Source organism: Meriones unguiculatus, chromosome 15 (assembly GCF_030254825.1).
Source record: "Meriones unguiculatus strain TT.TT164.6M chromosome 15, Bangor_MerUng_6.1, whole genome shotgun sequence".
Taxonomy (NCBI): Eukaryota; Metazoa; Chordata; class Mammalia; order Rodentia; family Muridae; genus Meriones; species Meriones unguiculatus.
In genome coordinates this window covers 7,632,750-7,659,070 of record NC_083362.1, presented here as the reverse complement: position 1 = coordinate 7,659,070, position 26,321 = coordinate 7,632,750, and the positions used below count along the sequence as shown (strand labels likewise).

General features: G+C 41.3%; 1 protein-coding gene across 1 annotated transcript in view; it reads left to right on the top strand.

Annotated features, from left to right (window-relative positions):
* Nucleotides 1-288: 288 nt before the first annotated feature.
* Nucleotides 289-26,321, top strand: part of Baiap2l1 (BAR/IMD domain containing adaptor protein 2 like 1) — a 93,218-nt gene continuing 67,185 nt past the window's right edge. The window contains exon 1 of the mRNA XM_021648970.2: nucleotides 289-589. Coding sequence (XP_021504645.1) covers nucleotides 539-589 — 51 coding nt within the window. The 5' untranslated portion in view covers nucleotides 289-538. The remainder of the gene's footprint in view (nucleotides 590-26,321) is intronic.

Sequence of the window (26,321 nt, the reverse complement as noted above, 5' to 3'; positions counted from 1 at the left end):
TTGGCCTCTCAACCCCCACCCCCACCCCCTCCACCTCCTCTGCTTGGGGCCAGTCATTCCTGCACGCCGGCCGGGCTTCAGCTCGGCAGAGCCGGCCTCTAGGCCACGCCCACCCAGCGCAACAAGTCTCTTCCCAGCCCCGCGGGGGCCCGGACTGACGCGGCCCCTCCCACCGGGCTGCCTCTGCGCGAGGCCGCCCCGCCCCCTTTGGCTTACCCGGCCCAGGCCCCGCCCACCTCAGGTGGTGCTGTCCCGCCCCCCGGCCCCTCGGCCCCGCCCAACCCGCCCGCCTCAGGTGGGGCTGCCGGTCCCTCTGCCAGTCCCGGCCGCGTCAGGCTTGGTTTTCCTCGCGGCTCCTCGCGGACCGAAGCGCCGCAAAGTTTCTGACGTTCCGGCCGCGGAGACCCGCCCTGGCTCTCACCGGCCGACCGTCGAGGGCCGCCGAGTCGCAAGCCCTAGGCGCTCCCGCCGCCCGGAGCCCGGCGGCCACGAGGCCCCGCCGCGTCCTCCCGCGCTCGCCCTCCCGGAGGCTGCAGCCATGTCTCGGGGGCCGGAGGAGGTGAACCGGCTCACGGAGAACACGTACCGGGTAAGTGTGCGGCTCGGCGGGCTGGAGACCGGAGGAGGGAGGTCCGGGACCCTGCAGGGTCGAGGCTGAGGGCGGAGGCCGGGGGGCCCGGGGACCCGGGACTTGGGGGTTCGAGGGCAGGGACGCGAGCCGTGCCAAGCAGCTGACCATTGTCGCCGGGGCGCCGGGGCGAGATCCTTTCTCCCTTTGAGATCAAGCGGGGAACCTGACACGGGACCCTCGGAGACACCGCGGGACCCCACAGTTCCCGCGTCGGGGGAAGGAGACTGGAGACGCGTACGAAAATCTGCGGGGTCCCCGAGGTCCTTGTCCCCCACCCACCCCACCCCCAGCTTCTCTTAGTGCTCGGTGACTGAGCTGGTCTGACCGCTGGGACTAAACCCTCCCCAGATCCGAGAGAGAGAGAGAGAGAGAGAGAGAGAGAGAGAGAGAGAGAGAGAGAGAGGAGCGAGACAAGCTCGAGTTTCCTCAGAGAAAAGAAGGCGCCCAAGAATGTGGGAGCAGCTCCTCGGTGGGCAGGAATCCGTCGCCAGGCTCACCTGGCTCCCGCGGCCAGTGAACCCTCCTGGCTGCCAGCGGATCTGCCCGCCCTGCTGCGCCTTCCCCCTCCTGGGCTCCTCCACACAGCAGCTTTTCCCTTCAGCTTGGCTTCTCCTTTGGCTATTTTGTTGTTGTTGTTACCGTTTTGACACTTTCATACACCGGTGCTAAGTATTATGCGCGTGTTAGCTCGCGTTTGCCTTTTTCTACTTCAGTGACTTGGGGGAGTTATTTGAGTCCGAGAGCACTAGATTTTAATAAGAAGCGACCTAAGCTGACAGAACGCTTGGCGATTGGTCGCTTAACTTGCCTGTTAGGTGAGAGAATTTTTCCAGAAACAGACATGGGATTAATGGCCAGTTTAGTAAGTCTAAGTACTTATAAATGAATTCCATTTGAAATAAGATATGCATTTAATCATCTGCTATTAATAGAATACAAAACAACGTTTGTTTTAATTCCACTTAGGCCCACTGACCGCCCCTCCCCACCCCCCGAGATTTAAAGTTCTCTAAATTTACTTGTAGCCATGGTTAAAGCCCGCTCTTTGGTCATTTCTATAGATTTTTTTTTTTAATCCCTGAAACTAAGTTTCTAGATTTCCAAGGTCTGAGTTCCTGAAATCGGAGGAGTTTATTGACTTGCTGAAAAATCAAAATCATTTTACCTTTCTTTTCTTTTCTTTTCTTTTTTTTTTTTTTTTGCAGAGCTGAGGACTGAACTCAGGGCCTTGCGTTCCCTAAGCAAGCAGCGCTCTACCACTGAGCTAAATCCCCAACCCCTGGAAAATCATTTTAAAGCAGCATAAAAATATTTTCAGAAGCTCCAAATTTAGCCACACCCCCATGTGTGTTCTGTAACACTTAACATGAATTACACTTTGTAGATAGACAAAGTAGACTTTATTTTTATTATTTTGGAGGCCTGCACCTGTGACAAAAACCTGTTCCTCTTGATGTGTTTCCTTAATAAATGGCAATTTTTAGAAATGCCAGAAATTTTAATGTTTAAAGCCTTATATTAGGATTGAGACTATTCATACTTAAATGATCTGAAGATGGCAAAGCTGGAGGTGTAGGCTGCTGACTCTTAACTCTTAGCCTTGGGGAAAACAAGTTACCCAGATGATAGTTAAGGAAAAACTGTAACTGAGGAATGTAGATTATTTATTGTAGTTTGTATGTGGAATTGGAGTATCTGCTTTGGTAGAAAACACAGAAGCACTAACATTTCTCAGACACACTGTTTATCTTGCTGGTCTGGAAAGAATGTCAACTTGAGACAAGCAATCAGATGCTCTGAGTAAACTGTTCCTTTTCTCACTTCTGACCGAGAAATCTTTGGTTGGGGTGTGTGCAAGCAAATTACACCACCACAAATATTAACCACCTTGGCATGTCCTTTTACCCCCCAGAACTGGGGCAAGAGAAAAATTGTTGATTTCATTGTTTTGGTTATCTGTATTTGTAGACGTAAGGCATATTAAATATTTTTTAGGATGTTTTGCTTTCTTATTTATTTAAAGACAGAGTCTCACTATGTAGCCCTAACTGGCTTAGAGCTTGATATATAGACCAGGTTAAGGCACTATGACCCCTGGCTGGTGTTTGTTTATTTGTTTTGTTTTTCCTTTCTTGGACACTCTTGTGTATTTAGTCCAGGCCAACCTCCTTCTGCACTCTCTGGTTAGCCTTGGGTGGCCTCAGACCCATGATCTTTCTGCCTCAAGTCTCCCCCGTGGTGGGATTGAAAGTGTACACCACCACTCTGGCTCATTTTCAGTTTTGAAGGGTTATAATAGGTTGAAGATCAGAGACCAGTGCTTTATTGGTTTCCATTCCCAGGTGTTGAAAACATTTCAAAAGCTTGCTAAGTGTCAATTGACTTTAACCAGCATTTCCTTGTTAGTATTTTGGGATCAGGTTGTTTTATGTGGAGATAATGGGATTAGGAAAAAAAAAATAAAAAAAAGAATCACAGCACCAGACAGGTTTCTATATCTATAAAACAAAGTGAAGACAGCCCATGGTTCAGCGCTAAGGACATGCACAGTTAAATGTTACATTTACAGGGGTGATGGAAAGTCTGAAAAGCCTTTTATTATAATCAAGGCTAAAAACAATCTCAGTTCAATATTGCAAAATTTCTGCTGGTAATGTTGGTGAATGGCAGTCTTTTAAAAACATTTCTCTTTGTGTTACCTAGCAGTCTACAATATTTTACTAATAGAAATGAAACCTAAGCAGGTACAATTACAAAAGCCACCTGCAAATCAGATTTAATTCTTGCCTGTCTGGTTGTGTGTGTGTGTTAATACTCAAATATCTTTTAAATAAAGAAATAAATTCTTTAATGCAATGGGAGGTTGGTTAAGTAGTTTGATCCTCTATGCAATATCAGATATCCTTAAATATGTATTTATACATTGGCTTAGTTTTTTAAAAATGTACTTAGACAAATGATTACTGGAAATCCATACTAACTCCCAGAAGGATGTGTGTTTTACTGCTTCATAAGCAAATAGCATGATAATGAGCACTGAAATATGAAGTACTGTTGATAATTTGAGTTTAGCTAAAGATCCCAAACCCCTTCCCCTGCTTAGTCTATAGTGTGCTCATAATTTGTCCTCAAAAGCTTTCTTGTGGTTTTGCATGGTTTTCTGATGAATGCACACTTTAATGAATGAGGATGAAGTAAAGTTCAAAAGGCTTTGCTTAAGAGCACAGCCTTCCTAGCAGTTAGAATTTTAAAGTCTTAGGAAACTGAGAAAGAATGGATGTGCTATCACAGGAACAGCCTACTATGTGAATCTTATAATGAGCAAAGTGGGAAAATGACAAAGGAAAGAGGGAAAGGAATGCAGACACAATCTTTATCCATTGCCACTGACATAATATGATTCATTCTGTTAAAGGACTAAGCTGCAATGTATATTACTTAGTGGAAATGGTGAAAGTTGGAAAGGTGGCTCAGCCTTTACTGCTCTTCCAGAGGACTTGAATTCTGTTCTTAGCATCCATGCAAGATGGCTTGCAACTGCCTGTATTTCCAATTCTAGTGGATCTGATGCTTCTGGCCTTGAAGGGCACCTACACTCACATGCGCACACACACACAACTTAAAATAATAAAAGTAAGTTATGAATCTTTAGAACAAACAAAACCAAATATATAATAGATTTTTTTAAAAAGAAGAACATGAATTTAGTGCCAGTTGTAATTCCAAAAGTTTTAAGATTGTGATCCTTTTCAGTCTTCACAAAATTATTTATGGTACCAAGGAAAAATTTAGAGTGGGGTGTGTGTATGTGTGTGTGTGTAAGTGGAGAACAGAGGTCTACACTGTATCTTACTCAGTCACTTTCCACCTTATTTTTGATCTCTTACTGAACTTGGAAGTTTACCATATTAGCAAGACTGGCTAGCTAGTGAGCCCTAGACATACTCTTTCCTGTCTGTTTCACCAGTGCTGGGATTTCAGGTACACACTGTCTTCCTCCAAGTTTTTGCATGATTGCTGGGGGTATATACTAAACTTCTTATACTTATGCAAAAACACTACCACTGAGTCATTTCCCAAATCCCAAATTTAATTTAAAAAGAATCATGTGAAGCATAGTGGCACACACCATTAAATCCCAGCACTCAGGAGACAGAGGCAGGTGTATCCCTGTGAGTTCAAGGCCAGTTTGGTCTATAAAGTGAGTTCAGGCAAGCCAGGGCTACACAGTAAGATCTTGTTTCAAGGGGAAAAATAATACAACACAAAGTTTTACATAATGCAGTCAGTCAGTAAATGTCAGGTTTTCAAGACGGCCTGTTTATTTAACTCTCTTAAAGTTTCCAATGTATCTCCCAACTCCACCTTAAGCTACTTTACCTTTCCCCCCCATAAAATTTACAGCTGTAAGGTATACTGTGTGATATGTTTATTCATTATATTTGTTCAACTCGCTTTCCTACCCAACGGGAATATGAGCTGCACAAAGTAAACAGCTTTGTTTTGTTGTATTTCAAGCACCTAGAACAGTTCCTGGTTTGAAAGTGTATTTGTTGAACCAGTACACATTTAATCAATTTAAGTGTTTAATCATGTGTTCAGATCTCTGGTTCCTCCCTTGACATTTTCATAGAATGTTTCCTGTCATTTTAATGCTACATCTACCCCCAAAGGTACATGTAGATTTTTAAAGATTTATTTAAAATTGTATTTAAATAAACAAATGTGTGTGAGTGTTTGCCTGTGTGTGTGTATGTGCACCACATGCATAGCTGGCATCTGTAGAGGCTGGAGAAGGTGTCAGATCCTCTGGAAGTGGAGTAACAGGCAGTTTTGAGTGGCCTGTGGGTGCTGGGAGTTGAGCCCCACTCCTTGGCAAGACTGTGAGTGCTTTTAGCTGTTCGGCCATTTACGAGTGAAAAACAGGTCTTAAGACTGAGTGGCCAGCTTCAGACGTTTATTCCCGTAGCCTCTGAGTAGTCATTCATTTTCTGGTGACCAGCAGATACATACACCAAATACATTTTCACGATTTGGCATTCTACAATGTCACTGAAAATTTCTCTTTCTGGAAACTCATCATAACAGATACGTTTTGAACAAACCTTTAAGAAACTGAGATGGGTTTGTTCGTTTACTGGGTAGAGTAAGCCATCAGGGCATGTGTTTCCTTGTTTATATTCTCAGCTTGAGTTTAATGAGGGTTGTGTAAGTGAAAGGGTCTGCATGGTTTCCAGAGTGGATGACACGTCCAACATCTAAAGCTTTAAAATGCCTTTACAAGAACTCTTTCCTGCTGAGTGTACTGGGTTACCCCTTTAATCACAGCACTAGGGAGGCTGAGGCAGGAGAATTGCTGTGAGTTAAGAACAGCCTGGGCCACAGAGTAAGACACCGTCTCAGAAAAGTGAAAAATAAGTGCTGGAGAGATGGCTCAGCAGTTAAAAGTGTGAACTGCTCTTCCAGGGGGACCTGAGTTTGGATCCCAGTATTCATATTGGGTGCCCACATCTGGCTGCAACTCCAAGGGATCTCATGTCCTCTTCTGGCCTCTTCGGGCATCTGTATACACGTGGCACACACACACCACATAAAAATAAATCTGTTTTTAAAAATCAGTAGCTCATTTTAAAAGTAAAAACAACACAAACTGCTCTCTGAGGTGTATCTAATATATTGCTGTAGCTCTGTATGCTATTTGGCATTTCTATCTTCTTCAGGTATCCTGATGATAAAATGAGATTTGCAGAAGTCTAGACAATTTGCTCTTAGCTATCCAGTGACTAAAAAGGGCCTGTAAGAACTCCGTGCCATGGAACAACAGGAAGAGTTGCCAGGTTTTGAGTATGAATGGGAACAGTCTAGTAATTTAGCTTTTGTTCGGTAAAATAAAATATAAAGCAAACTAACAATAGTTAGTTTGCTTTTTGCTATCAAAACGCATTTTTTTGTTGCGAGGGAGTTTTACAACTGTGGTAACATGGCTATGCAGCATCCTTTATTGTGAAATTAGGGAAGCTGGGCCCACATAGAGCACTGGAACCCTCTGTGAGTTTCAGGTAGTTTATTAAGTTTATATTTGTGACATTTTTCAATACTTAACATTAAGTCTGTTCCTGCACAGACCTGCAAAGGTCTGTGTGTGTGGAATTGTAAGGACTTAATTTTTTTTCCTCCAACATTCCATGTGCATATTTATTTTATAATTACAAAGTTAAAACTACCGCAAAAGCTGCACTAACATTGCCTAATTTACCTCTGACACAGGCAAATATATTTATTTGAAAATTTATTCAATTTCAATTCATGTAAAGATAGATGTGCTTTAGTGTATGTAGCTCACTACATAGTCACAAACTAAACACTGTGTAACCGGCACCCAGATGGAGAAGTAGACTGTGAGAAGCCCCACTGACCGACCTTTATGCTACCTTCCAGTCACTATGCCAGCATGGATAGTCACTAGTCTAACTTCTTTTTTTTAATTAATTAATTTTATTAATTACAGTTTATTTATTTTGTATCCCAGCTGTAGCCTCTCCCTCTTCCCTCCCAATCCCACTCTTCCTCCCTCTTCTCCTCCCATGCCCCTCCCCCAGTCCACTGGTAGGGAAGGTACTCCTCCCCTTCCCTCTGACCCTAGCCTATCAGGTCTCATCAGGACTGGCTGCAATGTCTTCCTCTGTGGCCTGGTAAGGCTGCTTTCCACTCAGGAGGAGGTGATCAAAGAGGCAGCCACTGAGTTCATGTCAGAGACAATCCCTGTTTCCCTTACTAGGGAACCCACTGGACCCCGAGCTACCAGAGGCTACATCTGTGCTGGGGTTCTAGGTTATTTCCATGCATGGTCATTGGTTGGAGTATCAGTCTCAGAAAAGACCCCTGTGACCAGATTTTTTTGATTCTGTTCTTGTGGAGCTCCTGTCCCTTCCAGGTCTTTCATCTCCCCCTTCTTTCGTAAGAGTCCCTGCACTCTGCCCAGAGTTTGGCTATGAGTCTCAGCATCTGCCTTAATACCCTTCTGGGTAGAGTCTTTCCAAGGCCCTCTGTGGTAGGCTCCTGTCCTGTTCCCTGTTTCCTGTTTTCTCCGTCTTCCAATGTCCGTCCTGTTTGCCTTTCTGAATGAGGATTGATCATCTTACCCACGATCCTCCTCCTTGCTTAGTTTCTTTAGGTGTACAGATTTTAGTATATTTATCCTATATTATATGTCTAATATCCACTTATAAGTGAGTATATACCATGTGTGTCTTTCTGCTTCTGAGATACCTCACTCAGGATGATCTTTTCTAGTTCCCACCATTTGCCTGTAAATTTCATGATTTCCTAGTTTTTAATTGCTAAGTAGTATTCCAGTAAATGTACCACAATTTCTGCATCCATTCCTCCGTTGAGGAACATCTGAGTTGTTTCCAGATTCTGGCTATTATGAATAAAGCTGCTAGGAACATGGTTGAACAAATGCCCTTGTTGTATACGTGAGCGTATTTTGGATATATGCTTAGGAGTGGTATAGCTGGATCTGGAGGTAGCACTATTCCTAATTTCTGAGAAAGCACCAGGTTGATTTCCAAAGTGGTTGTACAAGTTTACATTCCTACTAACAATGAAGGAGGGTTCCCCTTTCTCCACATCCTCTCCAGCATGTGTTGTAAGTTGAGTTTTTTGATCTTAGCTATTCTGATGGGTGTAAGGTGAAATCTCAGGGTTATTTTGATTTGCGTTTCCCTGATGACTGAGGACGTTGAGCATTTCTTTAAGTGTTTTCTCTGCCATTCGATATTCCTCTCTTGAGAATTCTCTGTTTAGCTCTGTACCCCATTTTTAAATTGGATTAAAAAATTGATTTGTTGCTTTTAAACTTGAGTTGTTTATATATTCTGGATTTTAGCTCTGTCAGATATAGGGTTGGTGAAGATTCTTTCCCAGTCTGTAGGCTGTCATTTTGTTCTGATGACAATATCCTTTGCTTTACAGAAACTTTTCAGTTTCATGAGATCCTATTTAGTAATTATTGATCTTAGAGCCTGTGCTGTTGGTGTTTCTGTTCAGGAAATTGTCTCCTGTGCCAATAAGTTCAAGGCTCTTCCCCACTTTTTCTTCTAACAGATTTAGTGTGTCTGGTTTTATGTTGAGGTCTTTGATCCACTTGGACTTTAGTTTTGTGTAGGGTGATAAAGATAGATCTATTTGCATTTTTCTACATGTAGACATCCAGTTAGACCAGCATCACTTGTTGAAGATGCTGTATTTTTTCCATTGTATGGTTTTGTCTTCTTTGTCAAAAAGGAAGTATCTGTAGGTGTGTGGGTTTATTTCTGGGTCTTCTATCTGATTCCATTGATCCACCATTCTGTTACGCATCTAACTTCTAATGATATTTGCTGTCTCATCTGTCTTTTACCCAGGATAATTAGACTCATCCACATTGGTAGAGTAATTGTCATTGCTCATTCTTGTTGCTGATTGATATTTTACCATCAGAATATATCTCAGGCAGTTGTTTTCAAGGATGGGTTGTTTTACAAGTGGTGTTATAACACTCTGGCATGTGTCTGACAGTCACAGGCCCTCATATCTCTTGGATATACACACAGAAGTACACTAAGAGTAAAGCGTTTGCATCTTGAGATTTAGTAGGAAATGCTGAGCAGTTTTCCACAGTGGTTATACCGGTTGACTGCCCCCAGCTTCCCTCCAAGCAGCCTATGAGAGTTCCAGTAACTCTGTAACCTTGTCCAAAATTGCTATTGCTATTGGTCTTTCTTCATTTTTGCTCTCCCATGGGTATGTGTAAATGAAAAATTGACATCCAAAATGTTTGGCCCACGCATGCTGATGATCTGTTTCTGTGCAAGATGCCCACAGCCGTATATGGATCTGGTAAGGGGACACATTGTCAGAAGCAGAATCAGGACCTAGGAATTGTGGGTATCAGGCTATATGGTTTTCTCTATAGTAAAGCACCAACTTTATTAGACTCTATACTGTCATAGCTGAACACATGAAAAAGTTTTATTATGGAAGAGATGTCTGGGACCTAGAAGAGTTCTATTTAAATGTACTGTAGTACTTAGAGTAGAATGTAGAGTTACAGGGAATTACATTTCTTGCTAATTGAATACAAATGAAAGTACCTTTCTCTTTCTATGTAAGTTTTCTTAGAAATATACAAACGTTATTGGTATGAACAAATTAAGCTAGTTTTTAAAAGTAGTTTCAGTTTAATCAAGAAATTTCAGGTCTGATCTGCTGAAGGAAATGTTTTGTGTCTCTGTCGATGTAATCCATATTTTCTCTGGTGGGGGACACATTTGTATGGGTGTATAACGCATGTGAATGTATTTTATTTTTAGACAGGGTCTCTCACTAAACGTGGAGCTCATTGATCATGCTAGCCTAGCTGACCAATATACTCAAGGGACACTCATGACTCTGCATCTTCACACACTGAACGGGATTACAGACATGGGCATCATAGTTGATGTTCACATGGCGCTGAGGGATCCCTGCTCAGGTCCTCAGCTGGCTGGATAGTCACTGTATCAACTCAGACGTCTCTGTAGTCAGGGAATGTTTTATTTGGGTGTGTGTGTGGTTTTTATTGTTGTTGTTGTTTGCCTGTTTGTTTTTGCGATAGGGTCTCACTACGTGAATTCTAGGTTGCCTAGAGTTCACTATGCAGACCAGGCTGCCCTCAGACCCACAGATTAAAGGCATGTGTCACCACACCTGGCCAGGAATGTTATTTTTAATTGGAGTCTTTATCCTGATTGCATTGTAATTGTATATGCTTGAGAACAAGCCCAAAAAAGTATACTTTTCTCCATTTCCCACAATGTTTGTATTTGTAAAGTTAATCTTAGAGTGTTTTTTAAAACTGTTTTTCTCTGATAGCAGAATATTTCCAAATTTTCTATAAAATCCTAAAAATAAGTCATCCCAAATCTCCTAGGGCATAAATAACACTAACTCTTGTAGTAAACTCTTTCCAGCACATAGTTCCATGTCAGTCAGTATTTGGTGCTTCATCGTTTTGATGACTCCACAGTATTTTAAAATTCTTCATAATAATTTATTGATCCAGCTCTGTTGTTACACATAGATCATTGCCAGTATGGTGCTATTAAGACACTGCATTAGGCATGACTGCAGATAAAGCTTTGTCCCAATCCAGGTTGATTTCCAAAAGTTAAATTCCCAGAAGGGAGCTATGGGTCCAAGAGTTGCTGCATTTTAAAGAAAATACTCAACAAATAATGCTGTAATATGCATTATATGAGTGCACCTTACCCTGAACTTTAGCCAGTTACAGATATTTTAAAACTACTTCCCTTTTTTAATCCAGAGAGAGATTTTATGTGTTTATAGTAGAAAAATATCTGTCAACAATGTATAGAATATGGACATTGCCTAGAATACCCGAGATTTCATGTCTACCACAATTAGTGTAATTTAAAATTTTGAACTGATGGGTGTTTACAGAATAATCACATGGCATTGTGAACATTCAGACCTGTATGCTTTTGTTCTTATTTTCATCAGCCTTAATTCAGTATTTTCTGTTTCTTTACTTTGATTCTCTTTCTGGTTAGTCACTGGTTGTAACAGCTACCTCAAGTCTTTGTAGATAAAAGGTGAGACAAGTGTAAATGAGATAAAATGTTTCAGTTTTCTCTCTTTCTGCAGGAAGAAAAAAAAAATGTTGCCAGTATGTCCCCAAAACAGGGAGTAAAATAGATAGCAAACCTTAGAGGTCTAAAGAGTTGTTTACAGCCTGGAGAGCGGCATAATTGACCCTATAACAGCAGGAGGTTGAGATGCCTCCAGTTTGTTGCTTCAACTGTTTTATTTATTTTGTTCTTTGGAGATTGAAAGTCCTGAAGCACTATAAAACTATAAAACTTATAAAACTTAGCAAGGGCTGGAGAGATGCTACTGTTTTTACAGCCTCTAGTTTAGGCCCCTAGCACTCAGGATACTACTTTCTGTAACTCCAGTTCCTGGGGAGCAAATGCATCCTTCTGGCCTCTATGGTCCCTGCACTCACGTGTACACCTATGCAAACACGCACATACACTTTAAAAATAAAATATAGTTTAAAACTCAGTAAGTAAGCCAGGTGAAATAATGCACACCTGTAATCCCAGCATTCTGGGAGGCAGAGGCAGGAGGATGTGTGTGAGTTCGAGGCCAGCCTGGTCTACAAAGTGAGTCCAGGACAGCCAAGGCTACACAGAGAAACCCTGTCTCAAAAAAACAAAAGGAAAAAAAAAAATAAACAGTTAAGTGGAGGATAGCAGGAAGGAAGCTTAACCCTTCCACACCCCTTACCTTCCAGAGTATTTACAGTTTTTGTATGAAATATTTACTTTTTGAGTTTGTGTGTGTATGTATGTGTGTTTGTGTGTGACAGCACAAATGTAGAGGTCAGAGGACAACTTGTGGAAATTGGTTCTTCTACCATGTGGGTTTCAGGGGTTGAATTTGGCTTGGGTTAGGGTTAGCAGGCTTGAAGGCAAGTGCCTTTACCCACTGAACCATCTCCTTAGCACTGAAATGGTTGCTTTTGTGTTTTACCAAAAATAAGCAGAAATGGATATATAGATTCTATTTCAATTAAATATATTGGAACTGAGGTAAAACTTGGTCCTTGCTAGCTGTTTTGCAAGTTTATCTTTAAAGGTAAAGTCTTAAGATTTTTCTCTTAAGTTTCACATATTGGGATGCATTTTAAATGCTTTCTAGTCTGAAACTACAGTTGCAATAGAAATTTAGTTGAAAATATGCTAAGTATAGTTCTTGAGACTTGTTTTAAAGTTTTTCCTGTGGCCAGCAGTTGATCTCTTTCTAGGTTCAGCTGTGTCCTGGACAGGTTCTAGTGATAACCTGTGAAAAGCATGGGGAAGTTCATCAGATTAGAGCATACCACCCAGGGCAGACACGTCAGAAGAGCACAGCTCTAAGTGCAGAGCTGACCCTGTGGCTTACTAAGGAAGAGACAGATAACAGTCCTGTCACTCGCAGATGCTTGTCAGAGACTGACTCCTGTTGTGAAAGCATGGGGAGCTGAGTTCTAATTCAGTTCCCATATAAAAAACCTGGGTATGGGCATAGTCTTGCCTGTAACAGCAGCGATATGCAGGGTAGAGGCAGGAGGATGGCAGGAACTGCTGGCCACCAGCTGGCTCCAGGTATAGGACTTGTCTCCGGGGAAGAAGACAGTGATAGAGCAAGATACTCATCTTCCTTTGGGCTCCACATACCACGTGTACAGGCACACAAACTACATGTGTACAGGCTTACAAGTGTAAACACTGATGATGGTACTCATCACGTTCTTGCAGCTAAAATGTTATCAGCTCATTAACCAAGGGGACTGAGAAAGTGGCGATAATAACAACTATCTTGTTTCAAGCACCTGTTCTCTATAATGCGTCTACCATCTTACCACAAGCATCATGCTTTCTTCAGCTATTTTCTGAAGTACCACAGCTGTGCCTACATGCTGTGCTCACTCCCAGAAACCATAGTGGAGAATAAAGCAACAGGGTCCGTATAACTACTGACAGGACAGCATTGCCCAAGTTCCTTTTTGTTTTTTAATTTTTTAATAAATTGCCAAAGTTTCACACTTCCAGCTCTTGGCTCTTGCCCTCGACCTTGGACTTCCCAGTGACGTCAATTGTTCCCTTGACCTGTCTCAGAGCAGTGCTGCCTTGTTCTTTTCTTTATCTTCTTTTAACTTTTCTTTTTTGTTTTTTTCTTTCTTTTCGTTTTTGCAGTATTGTGGGTAACACAACAGCCTCCTGCATGCTAGACAGTTTTTACTACCTAGTCACACTTTCAGGTGTTCTACTACTTAGGATACATTCCAGCCCTCTTTCTACTTTTTCTTTTGAGGCAGAGTCTCACTAAATTGCCTAGGCTGGCCTTGAACTTGAGATCCTCTTGCTTCAGCCTCCTGAGTAGCTAGGATCCCAGGCCTAGTCCCAAACCTTGTTTGTTCTCTTTTCTTTCTTTCTCTTTCTTTCTTTCTTTCTTTCTTTCTTTCTTTCTTTCTTTCTTTCTTTCTTTCTTCCTTCCTTCCTTCCTTCCTTCCTTCCTTCCTTCTTCCTCTTTTCTTTTTGTTTTTGTTTTTCAAGACAGGGTTTCTCTGTGTAGCCTTGGCTGTCCTGGACTCGCTTTGTAGACTGGGCTGGCCTCAAACTCACAGAGATCTGCCTACCTCTGCCTCCCTGAGTGCTGGGATTGCAGGCATGCACCAACATGCTGAGCTGGTCTCTTCGTTTTTTTTAGACTTTGTTTTGTTTCCACATTGGACAAAAGGAAATGATTATGTTTGAGAGAAGTTTTTTAAAAGGCAATTTGTAAGAGGTTTTTGAGAAGTTGGGTATCTAAAAAAGTAGATAAGACACAAAAATTAAGACACTTTAAGGGCTGTATAGATGGCTCTGTGGTTAAGACTACATAATGCCCTTGCATTGGACCCAAGTTCAGTTTCCAGCACCCACACTGGCAGCTCACAACCACCTGTAATTCCAGATCCGGGGGATCAAACAACCTCTGATCTTTGTGGCTTTTTTCAAGTCCCAGTCTGTCACTTTGGCTGGCTGAAACTCACAGAAATCCTCCTGTTTCTGTTCTCCCAAGTACTGGGATTATAGCTATGCCTGGCTTATTGCCTGCTTTTTTAGCTCAGGACATAGCTTTTAAAAACAGCAAGCAGCTGCCTGTTTAGCCAGCAGGCAGGTGAGACCACTTTACCAAACAGTCTAGTATATTCTTTCAGAGTATGTTTCCATTGAAAGTTATTCTAAAGCCAAGAATTACTCAATTATTATTTCTTTAATGTCTGCCTTAAAAAAAATTATCGAACCTGTTGGTAGTGGTACACGCCTTTAATCCTAGCACTTGGGAGGCAGAGGCAGGTGAATCTCTGTGAATTTGAGGCCAGCCTGGTTTACAGAGCGGGTTCCAGGGCAGCCAAGGTTACACAGAGAAACCCTGTCTCAAAAAGCAAAAAATTATGTGAGTGTATGTGTGTATGCAGTGACATACTTTTCAAGGTTAGAGAACAGTATCCTGGATTTGGTTTTCCTCTCCCAGCTTGTGGGTCCCAGGGATCAAGCTCAGGTTTACAGGCCTAGTGTGGCATCTCACTAGCCTCCATATGCTTTTTCTGTGATAAAATTATATATTTCAAAACATTTAAAATACCTATGTGTGTGCAGATGCACGTGTATGTGTATATACATGTACATGTGGAAATGAGTGCAGTGTGTGCCTGCCACAGCACGCGTGAAGTTCAGATTACAGCCTCCCACGTCAGGCCTGACCTTTCACCTTGTTTGGGACAGGTCTCTGTTGTTCTGCTATGTGTAGGACAAGCTAGCTGGCCTGGAAGCTTCAAGGAATTCTTGGGTCTCTACATCCTGTTTCCCCATGGGAGTTCACTGGGATTACAGACGCCTGCCCTGCACAGCCAGCTTTCATGTTAGTTCAGGGAGTTTACACTCAGCTCTTTCTTGTACTGCAAGTTAAGTTTCTCTTCTGATCCACCTTCCAGCCCGATGTTCACATTTTTACTTTTCTTTATCTTCATTTGGATTGCTTTGGTATTTTTCATTCCCACCTTCCTATTTGGCCATGCAGCTGGAACTCTCTTCATTCATATCTGTAGAAGAATGGACCTAGGGTAGAGCCAGGCTTGATGTGGGATTTTAATAAACATTGCACAAATGTCTCATTTTTAATATTGTTTTAAATATCTCAATGGGAGGACTTTATGGACTTAGTAGAATGAAGTTTACGTTCACATGTTTTCCAGTTCTTTCCATGATCCATTCATATTTATTTTTATTTCTGGAAAATACCAGAATAAAAGGCACATTTTCAGATTCTGGTTGAAATGTTACTTTCACACTTAAAGTTATATAACTAATACTGTACTTTAGACCAGGAAGGTTTGCCCTACCAGTCTTTCAAGCAAAGCAAACAGCAAACCAAGCAATAATGGAGACTACTGTTATAGTTGGGATTTTGAGTAGTTTTTATTTTAGTAAGAGATGTTATTCCCTCTGAAGTTCAGAGTCTAAAACTGGTTGAACTCTTGATCAGGATTCCAAAATCCCCTGTCCGATGGGCCAAATATATAGTTATAGTTATATGTAGTTACATAGCATTATAGAATCTTTTAAACTAAAACTTGGTATAATAACCTGTACTTGAACCATGGGGAAAGAGGCTTAGAATAATTCTTCTCTGACACAAATATAAACTCAAATGTTTATAGTAGAATGCAATTTTCTAGTCTTTGAACAAGGTGTCAATTATTTTTTTAGTCTTTGTGTTACTTCTTAGATGGTTATGAAGTCAGAATACCTATGCATGCCTCTCCAAGTTACTTTGGTTATTTAATTTTTGTTTTGGAGACAATGCCTCACTCGTGCAGGCTGGCTTTGAACTCTCAGTTCTCCTGCTTTGGTCTCCTAAGTGTTGTCATTATAGGCATGTACCATGATACCTAACTATATCATTCCATTTTTTGTTTGTTTGTTTTTGTCGTTGCTCTTGTTTTTAATTTTAATGATGTGTGTGAACAGAAGTATGCCACTGTGTGCATGTGTATGCACGCGTATGCATGTGCATGTATGTGTATGTGTGTATGTATGTGTATCAGAGGACAGTTTGTGGATGTTGGTTCTCTCCTTGTACCATGTTGGTTCCTGGGATCAAACTCGGGTCATCAGACTTGGCTGTAAGCACCTTTACCTTCTCAGCCATCTCACCAGCCTTTGTTTTGTTTTTTGTTTGTTTGTTTGTTTGTTTGTTATACACAGGGTTTTACTATGTAATCCTAGCTCCTGGAACTCTACTATATAGACCATGCAACCTTGAACTTGCCATGACTCTCTTGCTACTTTTACTTCCTGAGTGCAGGAATAGTAGACACGTACCCCCACATCCCCTGTGTTTGTTTGTTTGTTAATAACTGAGAACCTAGATTTTATATATTAAGATGCTGATTTGAATGCTCTGGAAAACAATTTTCTTGGCAGCCTTGAAAACTTTACTCAAAAAAAGAGAAGAAAACTTTACTCCAAAGGAAGGAACAATTGGAGGACAGCCTTCTCATTCCTACCTCTGTGGTAGAGGAGGCTTTTTGTTTGGTTCTGTTGTGCTATAGCTCCAGGCAAGTCCTTGTTGCCTAAACAAGTAGGGAATAGGGGATACCTCATAGCAGTCTGTTTGTTTGTTTGTTTGACGTAGGGTCTCATGTAGCTGAGGCTGACATCAATTAGCAGAGGCTAGCTAGCCTTAAATTCCTAAACTTCCTGCCTACACTTCCCAAGTGTGGAATTACAGACCTATGCCACTACACGTGTTGTATGGGTGCTGGGGATGAACAAGGCATGGTATGCAAGCATTTTGCCATCTGAACTATATACCCATCTCCAAATTTAGTAGTATAGAAACTCACAGAAATTGGATTGTACCTGACAATATTAACTTTGTGTTCTAGGTGATCAAACTGGCTTCTGATTTCTTGGTTGATTATTGGAAATACCAGGACCTAATAGGTGCTCCCTTGACTAAGGATGTTCTTCTATAACAGAGGGTTGTCCCTATCTTTCACTGTCTACTGTCCCAGTATCTTCTTTTCACATGTGGCTAGGGATAGATCCATGTGTGCCTATAGGCCCTCCTATATGACCTTTTTACCCTAAAGTACTACTTTTGCAGAAATAATTATGTGTAACCAAAACCTGGTTTATAGAAGGAGGGGAAATGATATTGAAATCATAATGAATGATCAATGGAGGGTTTTCTTTGGGTCTGGGTATTTCCTATGGAAATTGTGTTTATAGAAGGACACAGTAAGGTTATATTTTCCTGGAAACAAATGTTTGCCAAACACCTCCTCCACCCATAGCTGGAAAGACAGATGCTAATCTAGCAGATCTGTCTCAAAGTGGATGTGTTATCATTTTCTGCTAATGGGCCAAATTGATTTTTTACCCTGGGAAAGGCAATTGCTACAGACAGCAACATGGGCATAAAGGCAGAGAATACTTTCTGCTCATCCTGAACCAGTGTTCACTAAGGACAGTGGGTAACCTCATCTTGAGGCATCTGACTTAAACTGTGGAAATAGCTCAATGAGCAAGCATGAGAATCTAGGTTTAATCCCCAGAACAAACTTTTTTTTTTTAAGAATCCAGACATGATGGTACACACTTGTAATCCCAGAACTGGGGAAGCAGAGATGGGCAGATCTTAGAGTCTCTCTGGTCAGCTGTTTAGCCTAATCATGAGCCCCAGGCTAGTGACAGACTGCCTGTATGAATGAATGAATGAATGAATGAATGCATGAATAAGGTGGACAGTGCCTAAGGAATGTCTGCAGTTGTTCTCTAGCTTCTAAATGCACACACACACACACACACACACACACACACACACCCCAGCTGGATCATCTATCTGTATGTGGACTGTTTAGCCACAGCCAAGAAAATAAGCAAATGCATTGTGTTGTTCCAAAGCATTAAGGATGTAGAGTGAATCCTTACCAGTCAAAATGATTTTACATTTTTTAAGCTGTTAGTTTCTTTTGTTTTTAACATTTACTTATTGAAGGAGTCATATATGCTGTGATACATATATGGAAGTCTGGGGACAACTTTCAGGATCATTTCTTACCTTCTACCATGTGGGTTCTAAGAAAGGAGGAGTGCAAATTTGAGGCCATCATGGGTTACATAATGAGATCCAAGCCAACCTGGGCTGTTATAGTGAGACTCTGTCTCAAAATAACAAAAACCAGTTATCTTTACTTCATACAGAGTCTCCATCTCTGGTTATTTCACATAAATGTCCCTGCCTTCTCTTCTTTTTCTTTCTGGCACTACAGATTGAAACCAGGGCCTCCATCCTAGACAAATGTTATACATGGTTCTACTTGCCCAGCCCAATGTGTGGTCTTTTGTGGCTAGCTTCTTTATTGAGCATAATAGAATTCATCCATGCTGGAGTATGTATCTTACTTGATGGCCAAATAATATTTTATTATATGAATATAACACATTTTGTTTTTACATTCACTTGTTGATGGGCATTTGGATGGTTCTAATAAGGTTCTCTTTTTTAAGAGCCACATTATTGCCTTGATAATAAGGTGATTTAAATGACAGCTAGGAAGGACACAGGGTTTGGAAGCAAGGTTATTCACAAGGATAACTCTGGTATTTTCAGATTTTGCAAGCCTGTTAAGCCTTAGTAGACAGAGGGCAGAGCCTTGTAGCTTTTATGATTCTCTAGTGAAGCTTTTACTTTGAGTTAATGAAGTTGCAAGCAGTGGCCCCATTACCTCATGCTTGATCTTCATGGCTAATTGGCCCACTGGGCCATTGTGTCTGTAGCAGTGTGTTCAGATGTACCTGTGGAGCTGAAGGGACACCAAGCAGCAGATCCAGCATGAACACATACATTTCCATAATATCAACCTCCAAAACTGCCACCTCACTCACTGTGGGACATTGAAGGTTGGCACTGTTCCTGTTCCTGGTGATAGCAGTACAGTGAGGGTTAAACTCAGGTCCTTGACCTTAATTCATATGTACTTTCAAAGAAGGTAACAGGGAGTAATCAGATAGGTAATATCATGTAAGGTAACGACAAGCACTTGAAGAAAGATCTATGAACACAGCAAGAGCAAAGGAGCGAGGGAAGCTGCAGTTGCTGCTGCCTGTGGGAAGAAGAGGGTCAGGGTAGGTGTCTGTGAGGTGAGCTGAGATCCAGTGGGCCTGGTGTCCAGAGCCAGAGCCTTCAATTGGGAGGAGCAAGTAATAGTCCCCATGGAGGAAGGGATTTGGCTCTGGGACTTGCAGCTTATCAAGGACACAGTGTGCAGTTTCAGTTTCAGGGAATGGCCCAATTTGAAGTATCTCTTCCCCATACCCTGCTGCTAAAAACACAAAAATCAAACCTAAGAACTGAAGATAAATTCATTAAATTGTACGAGGATCTACCTTATATTGTGTTTCTTCTTCTAAATACATGTTTTTAGGTGTGTAGTCGGAGGGTTTTTGTTTGTTTGTTTTGCTGTTGTGTTTTGTTTTTGTTTTTATTTTCAGGGTAGGGATCACCCAGAACCTCATGCATGTGAGACAAGCACTCTACTGAGGTGTAACTTCAGCCACCAGATGTATAGGCTTTTAATACTGAAATTCGAGGCAGCTTTTAGTACTTCTGTAGTGGTCTTGCCCTTTACCTATAAAGTAGGCAAACTATAATAATCCATGATATTGGCAAAGATGTGGTAAAAAGTGTTTTGTATAGCAGTTGTGGGGTTGTAAATTACTGCAGCCACTTTCTTCCAGTTTGGTGGTATAGGTAATAAAATCCGTCACACACTCTATGTCCCAGAAATTCTGTCTTTAGACAAACTCTTAACTACGCATATAGGAGGCATGCAGTTTATTATTGCATGACTGGTAGTAGCACAAGCTTGTAAGAATCAGTTTGTCACTCAGTGGAGGAATAGATGGACAAAATGCAATATTTTTATATGATGAGTATGTATACGTTTCTTTGTGTGTCCATTAAAAAGTGCAAAATGTTAGCCAGGCAGTGGTGGCTTTAATCCCAGCACTTGGGAGGCAGAGGTGGGTGGATTTCTGAGTTTGAGTGAAAGCCCTGACTCAAAACAAACAAACCAAGGGGGAGGGGGAACAAATACAAAATGTGATTGTGGGAGGTGGTGAGTGAGCATTGTCTTGGGCTGGAAGGTGACACAATCCCCAAGTATCACAGGAATACCTCAGTTTTGTTAAAGGCCTTTCAGCTGATTACATGACACACACCCAGAATTGCATTTGCCATCTGTTAGTAGATATTAACCATTTCTGCACAATACCTCTGTGGCAATATATCAGTTAAGAGTTGACTAACTGGATACTATAGCTCATCCAGTAATACTAACACTGTCACACCTGACATTGTCACAGTGAGATATTGTTTGCAGGAATAAACTTAGTCCTTGTATATCCATGTGGCCAGGTTTTGGAAGCATAACCTGTAATAAAAAGAAAAATATAAGAATGAAATGATTTGGCTCATACCACAAATGTTTCTTGTTTAGGTATTTTTTCAACATATAAAGCCATGAGGACAATGTTAGCATTTAGTTCATAATTCCTGTCAGGATTAAGTGGCTGTGACTTTTTTTTTCTTTTAGAAAACATGTATTTGTGTGTACGTGTGTACACATTAAAGAACAACTTGCAAGACTGTGTTTTGTCCTTCCATCATGTAGGTTCTGTATCTCAAACTCACGTCAGTGAGCTTGACAGCAAACACATCTACCTACTAAGCTGTCCTGCTGGCTCCAGATTCTTCTTTTTTCTCCCTCCTTTTGTTCTGTTTGTTTTGGGTTTTTGTTTTGTGTTTTTGAGACAGGACTTTTTTGTGTAGCCTTGGCTGTCGTGGACTCACTTTGTAGACCAAGCTGGCCTCGAACTCACAGAGATCTGCCTTTGCCACCACAGCCAGCTTTTTTTTTTCCCCCATGGGAAACAAAAGTAGGAGATCAGAAATAACTCAAGAATGAGTATGTATCATAATGCTATTAGAAGGTTAATTAAGTCACAAAAAAAATGGGGTAGTAAGAGTCTAAAAGGCTGGGTGCCATGGCATACACCTGTAATCCCAGCACTCTGGTAGGCAAAGGCAGGTGGATCTCTGTGAGTTAGAGGCCAGCCTGGTGTACAACCTGAGTCCAGGACAGCCAAGGCTACACAGAGAGAGAAAAAAAGAAAATGTTAAAAGATGCTATAGCTATTTCCATAATTTATCATAATGCAGTGCTCTGGTATTGTGAGAGCATTTTTATCCCAGCGTGTTTCATAGCACACTTGAAGGAACTATTAAGGCACAAGGGTGAGTGCAGAAGTTGGTAGTGAGAACTCTTGCTGCCCATTGGGTGTTTACCAAGGTTTAAGATGATACCTCAGAGTTCCTGAATCGCACCTGTAAATGGGTAACTGATAACCAAGAGGTTAGGATCAAAATAAGACCCATGTCAAATGTTGGGTATAGAGCCAGGAATATAACTCCATTAGTGTTAACAGATAATTCAAATGAAAGCAATTAATGAAAGAATCAAAGCCTCTCAGCTGAATAAAGCAGGTAAGAACATTCTTAACTTTCTGTGGCTGGCCCCTTCTTTAGATACTTTGTGGTAGCTCTTATACTGATAATGATGATTTGAGGTAGGAGAGCAGATGTATTTGTTTCCATGTTACCTAAAGATTCCTGAGTAAATAGGAATAGCCGTTTGTTTGAAGATCACCAGTATTCTAGAGTGCTGCTCTTGAAATATTAATTATAATTGGATTAGTATGTACCAAGCATCAAGTATTATGAAGAGTGTGTAAGTGCTCCCTAGAGGTGGGTGTGGGGCTTAGTGGCAGAGTGTCTGGCTAGCATGCACGAGGTTCTGGGTTTGATCATAGAACTGTAAAAATAGGTATGTAATAAAGCAATAAGTAGGTGCTCCATGATGTTAGCTTATCACAATCAGTCTTCATACTTCTCAGGAAATGAAAGTTATCACTATATCCATTTTGTAAACCAGCTAAGGCTCAGAAAGCTCATGTTATTCACCCAATTATTTTTACATGCACTTTGTCTACACTTGTAATCCCATTGCTCCTATGATGGCATTACAGATTATAGACAATACAAATTGTAAAAAAATGCCAGTTGAAAGATAATAGATATCACAGATTTATGGTAGCCAAAAATGTTACTTATATTTAAGAGGGAGCATTTTGTTGTTTTGTTTTGCTGTTTTCAAGACAGGGTTTCTCTGCAGAACATCTTAGGCTAGCCTGGAACTCATAGAACTCTTCCTGCCTCTGCCTCCCAAGTGTTGGGAACAAAGATGTATGCCACCACGCCCAACAACAGGGAGCATTTCTGAGTTTACATATTTGAATAGTTTTTGTCTGTTTTCTTTTGCTTTTTGAGACAGGATCTTGTTATGTAGTAGTCATCCTTGGCCTCCAGCTCTCCATCCTCCTGCCTCAGCCTCCTAAGTGTTGGGATTACAGACATGTATCACCACAGCTGGCTCAAATAAGTACTTATGGTTTAGCTTAATGCCTCAATTATACAAATTTCCTTGACAAGGCTTGTGCCCTGCTTTCATGATGGACACGAACAATGTGACTCTTGTGGCCATCTGTTGGCCCTCAAGCAGTCGTCTCTTTGCCAAATTTGCTTACTAATACTTTCCCCAAGGCTGAGGAGGTAATCAAATATTGGCAAGGTTAGGACAGGAACAGCAGCTTCCAGCAACACTCAAGGAAGGAGGAAGCAAAGCTTTCTTCAAATGAAGCCTGGCTCAGAATATCCTCAGTTAACTCTTGTTAAAAATGTTCTTGCCATACAGGTTTAAAATCATATAAAGAATTGTATAAAGTGACATAAATTTCAAGCTGTAGAACTTGGCATTTATTCAGAGATTTGTAAATCACTTAAAGATTATCTTCTGTAAATATTATTTACATTTTTAACTGCAAAAGACAAAGTACTGAAACATCAAAACAATTTGCCCTTTGTTATGTAGAAACTTTTTCTTAGAAACTTTTTCTTTTTCTGAGACAGGGTTTCTCTGTGTAGCCCTGGATGTCCTAAAACTCACCCTATAGACCAGGCTGGCCTCAAACTCAAGAGATCTACCAGCCTCTGCTTCTCTAGTGCTGGGATTAAAGGTGTGTGCATTGCTACCACCCAGAATTTTTTCTTTTTTTGAGACATAGTCTTGCTAAGTTGTTCAGGGCATCCTTGAACTCCCTGTGTAGCTCAGGCTGACCTACTTACAATCCTCCTGCCTCCACCTCGCAGGTAGCTGGGACTGCAGATGTGTACTATCCCTGCAGTTCATCTCAAACAGTCAACCACTCTTTCTCCAGAGCTACTGAGTTTTTTATTGTTGTTTGAACCAAACCCTCTTCACATAAGATTTGTCACAAGCAGAATTACACTGCCAGTAGATTAGCCTAGAATTTATTTTGTAGCTGTAGGAGGTGTCTATACTTTCTGAGTGGAAAAGAAACATGCTAGGGGAGACTGATTTGATGAATTGCACTAATTGGCAAGTAGTAGCTGGTGGGTACGTGCTAAGTTGTTGTTTTGTTTTTAAACAAAAGTAGTATTTCTTGGCCCATTTGTATCTTTTCCATTCACTTTAATACATTGATAACTTAAGTCTTCTGTTTTTTGGTTTTTGGTTTTTCCCTCCAAATTTGAAGTGGAATTCATCCTTCCTGCTAATGACCCTCCAGTAGTAGACAGTGCCATAGCTCAGGTCTCAGCAAACTTGGCCGCACAGCCCTGGCCTTTCACTCAGTGACTGCCTTCCTAAAACACAGGGCCCATTCAGCGCACAAGCGCGTCAACTGCTGCTGTAGCGTCTTGCAGAGTTCACAGTACAAAGGCAGTGTTGCTTTTTTGTTCTTCAGTTTAAAAATAACTTGTACTTCAGCGAAAATAACTAGATTAATGGCGAAGAGCCAGGATAGAAATGGATTTTCCACGGTTGAAAGGGGCCAACATTTCTGTAGCTAAACCTAAATAATAAAGAACTAAACTACGTGTTGAACATTTCCAGCTTAAGAACTCCAGTTTTCTTCAAAGCTGGTTGTGTAGTCTTAAGTCTCAGTTAAAAATCTATGCATTATTTAGACAGTGATACATGTTTAGTTCAGACTGTGTGTGTGGATAGTGATTAGTATGTGGTGTTCAGTGCCACTTCCCTGTGAAATTATTGGGTTTTAAGAATTACTGAGTTCTCCAAGATGGGATGGTAGGGTGGCACAGCTGCTTTGCCTGCAGGCCTGGCAGCATCTCATAAACTTAAACATATACCTATCCTGTGACGCAGCAGCTGAACTCCTGTGTGTTTATCCTAGAGATATAAAAACTTGTGATCATACACAGAGCTGATAGGATTGCTCATATCAGCTCTGGTTGGAATAGCTCTAAGCTGGTGACAACCACAATGCTCTTTTCTATATAAATTGGTAAGCAAAGTGTGATACATCCATACCATGAAACACAGCTGGCACAAACAGAAAAGAGAAATACACTTTGATGCAACTTGATACACTTACCAAGTTGGATACTTAAAGGCATTGTGCTGAGGGAAGAAACTATTTTCACAAGTTCACATACTATATAATTCCATTTACATAACATTCTCACAAGAACAGAGTTAGAGCTTGTCAGGATGGGTGAAGAGGGAGTGACTGGAAAGGGACACAGGAGTTTTTTGTGTTGATGTATTGTGTATTATCCTGTATTATGCTTGAGGTGATAGCTGCACAGATCCATATACACGGTAACATTTTATACAGATAGTCCTCTTTCTGAGAACAATAAGAGATACAAAGATTGGCAAAAATCTGGGCCTGGAGAAATGGCTCAGCAGTTAAAAGCTCGTAAAAAGCATTGGTGTTTAGTTCCCAGCACTCACATCAAGTAGCTTACATCTGCCTGTAACTCCAGAACCGTGCATCTACGTCAGATGCCCTGTTCTGGTCTCTGCAGGCACCTACACTCATGTCATAACCTACACACAGACACACAAATACACATAATTTGTTCTTCTTAAGATTATTATTGCTGTGATAAAACACCATGACCAAAGCAACTGGGGTAAGGGGTTATTTTGCTTACATGTCCATATTGCTGTTTATCATGGAAGTAAGCCAGGGCAGGAGCTCCTACCCGGAAGGTAACTGGAGGCAGGAGCTGAAGCAGAGGACATGGAGGAACGCTGCTGAGTGGCTCGCTCCTCATTGCTTGCTCAGCCTGTTTTCTTAGAGAACCAGGGCCACCATCCCAGGGGTGGCACCACCCACAATGAGCTGGGCCCTCCCTCAACACACACACAAAAAAATAAAAGCCCTAGAGCAGTGGTTCTCAATTTGTGGGTCATGACCCCCTTGGGGGTCACATCAGATGTTTACATTACAATTTATAACACGAACAAAATTACAGTTATAAAGTAGCAACAAAGTAATTTTATGCTTGGGGGTCACCACAAGTTGAGGAACTGTAGTAAATAAAGGCTCACAGCATTGGGAAGGTTGAGAACCCCACTGCCCTAGAGGCTTGCTTACAGCCTGATCTTATGGAGGCATTTTCTTAATTGAGGTTCCTTCCTCTCAGGTGACTGTAGTTTGTGCCAAGCTGATAAAAAACAAAAACAAACAAACAGAACTACCCAGCATATAAGTAAAAGCTAAAATATATATATATATATTTTTTTAATTTTTATTTTTCTTTTTAATTACATTTTGTTAACTCTGTGTCCCAGCTGTATCTCGCTCCCTCATTCCCTCCCCAACCCCACACTCCCTCCCTGGTCTCCTCCCTGCCTCTTTCCAAGTCCACTGATAGGGGAGGACCTCCTCCCCTTTCATTTGACCCTGTTTTATCAGGTATCTTCAGGGCTGGCTGCAAAGTCCTCCTCTGTGGCCTAACAGCTAAAATATTTTTAATTGGTAAAGTCCAGATAAGGTTGGAGTCAAGTAAACCCATACTTGTACAAGTAGCTATTTAATGGATTTGAGAATGTCCTGGTGTGTGTATGTGTGTGTGTGTGTGTGTGTGTGTGTGT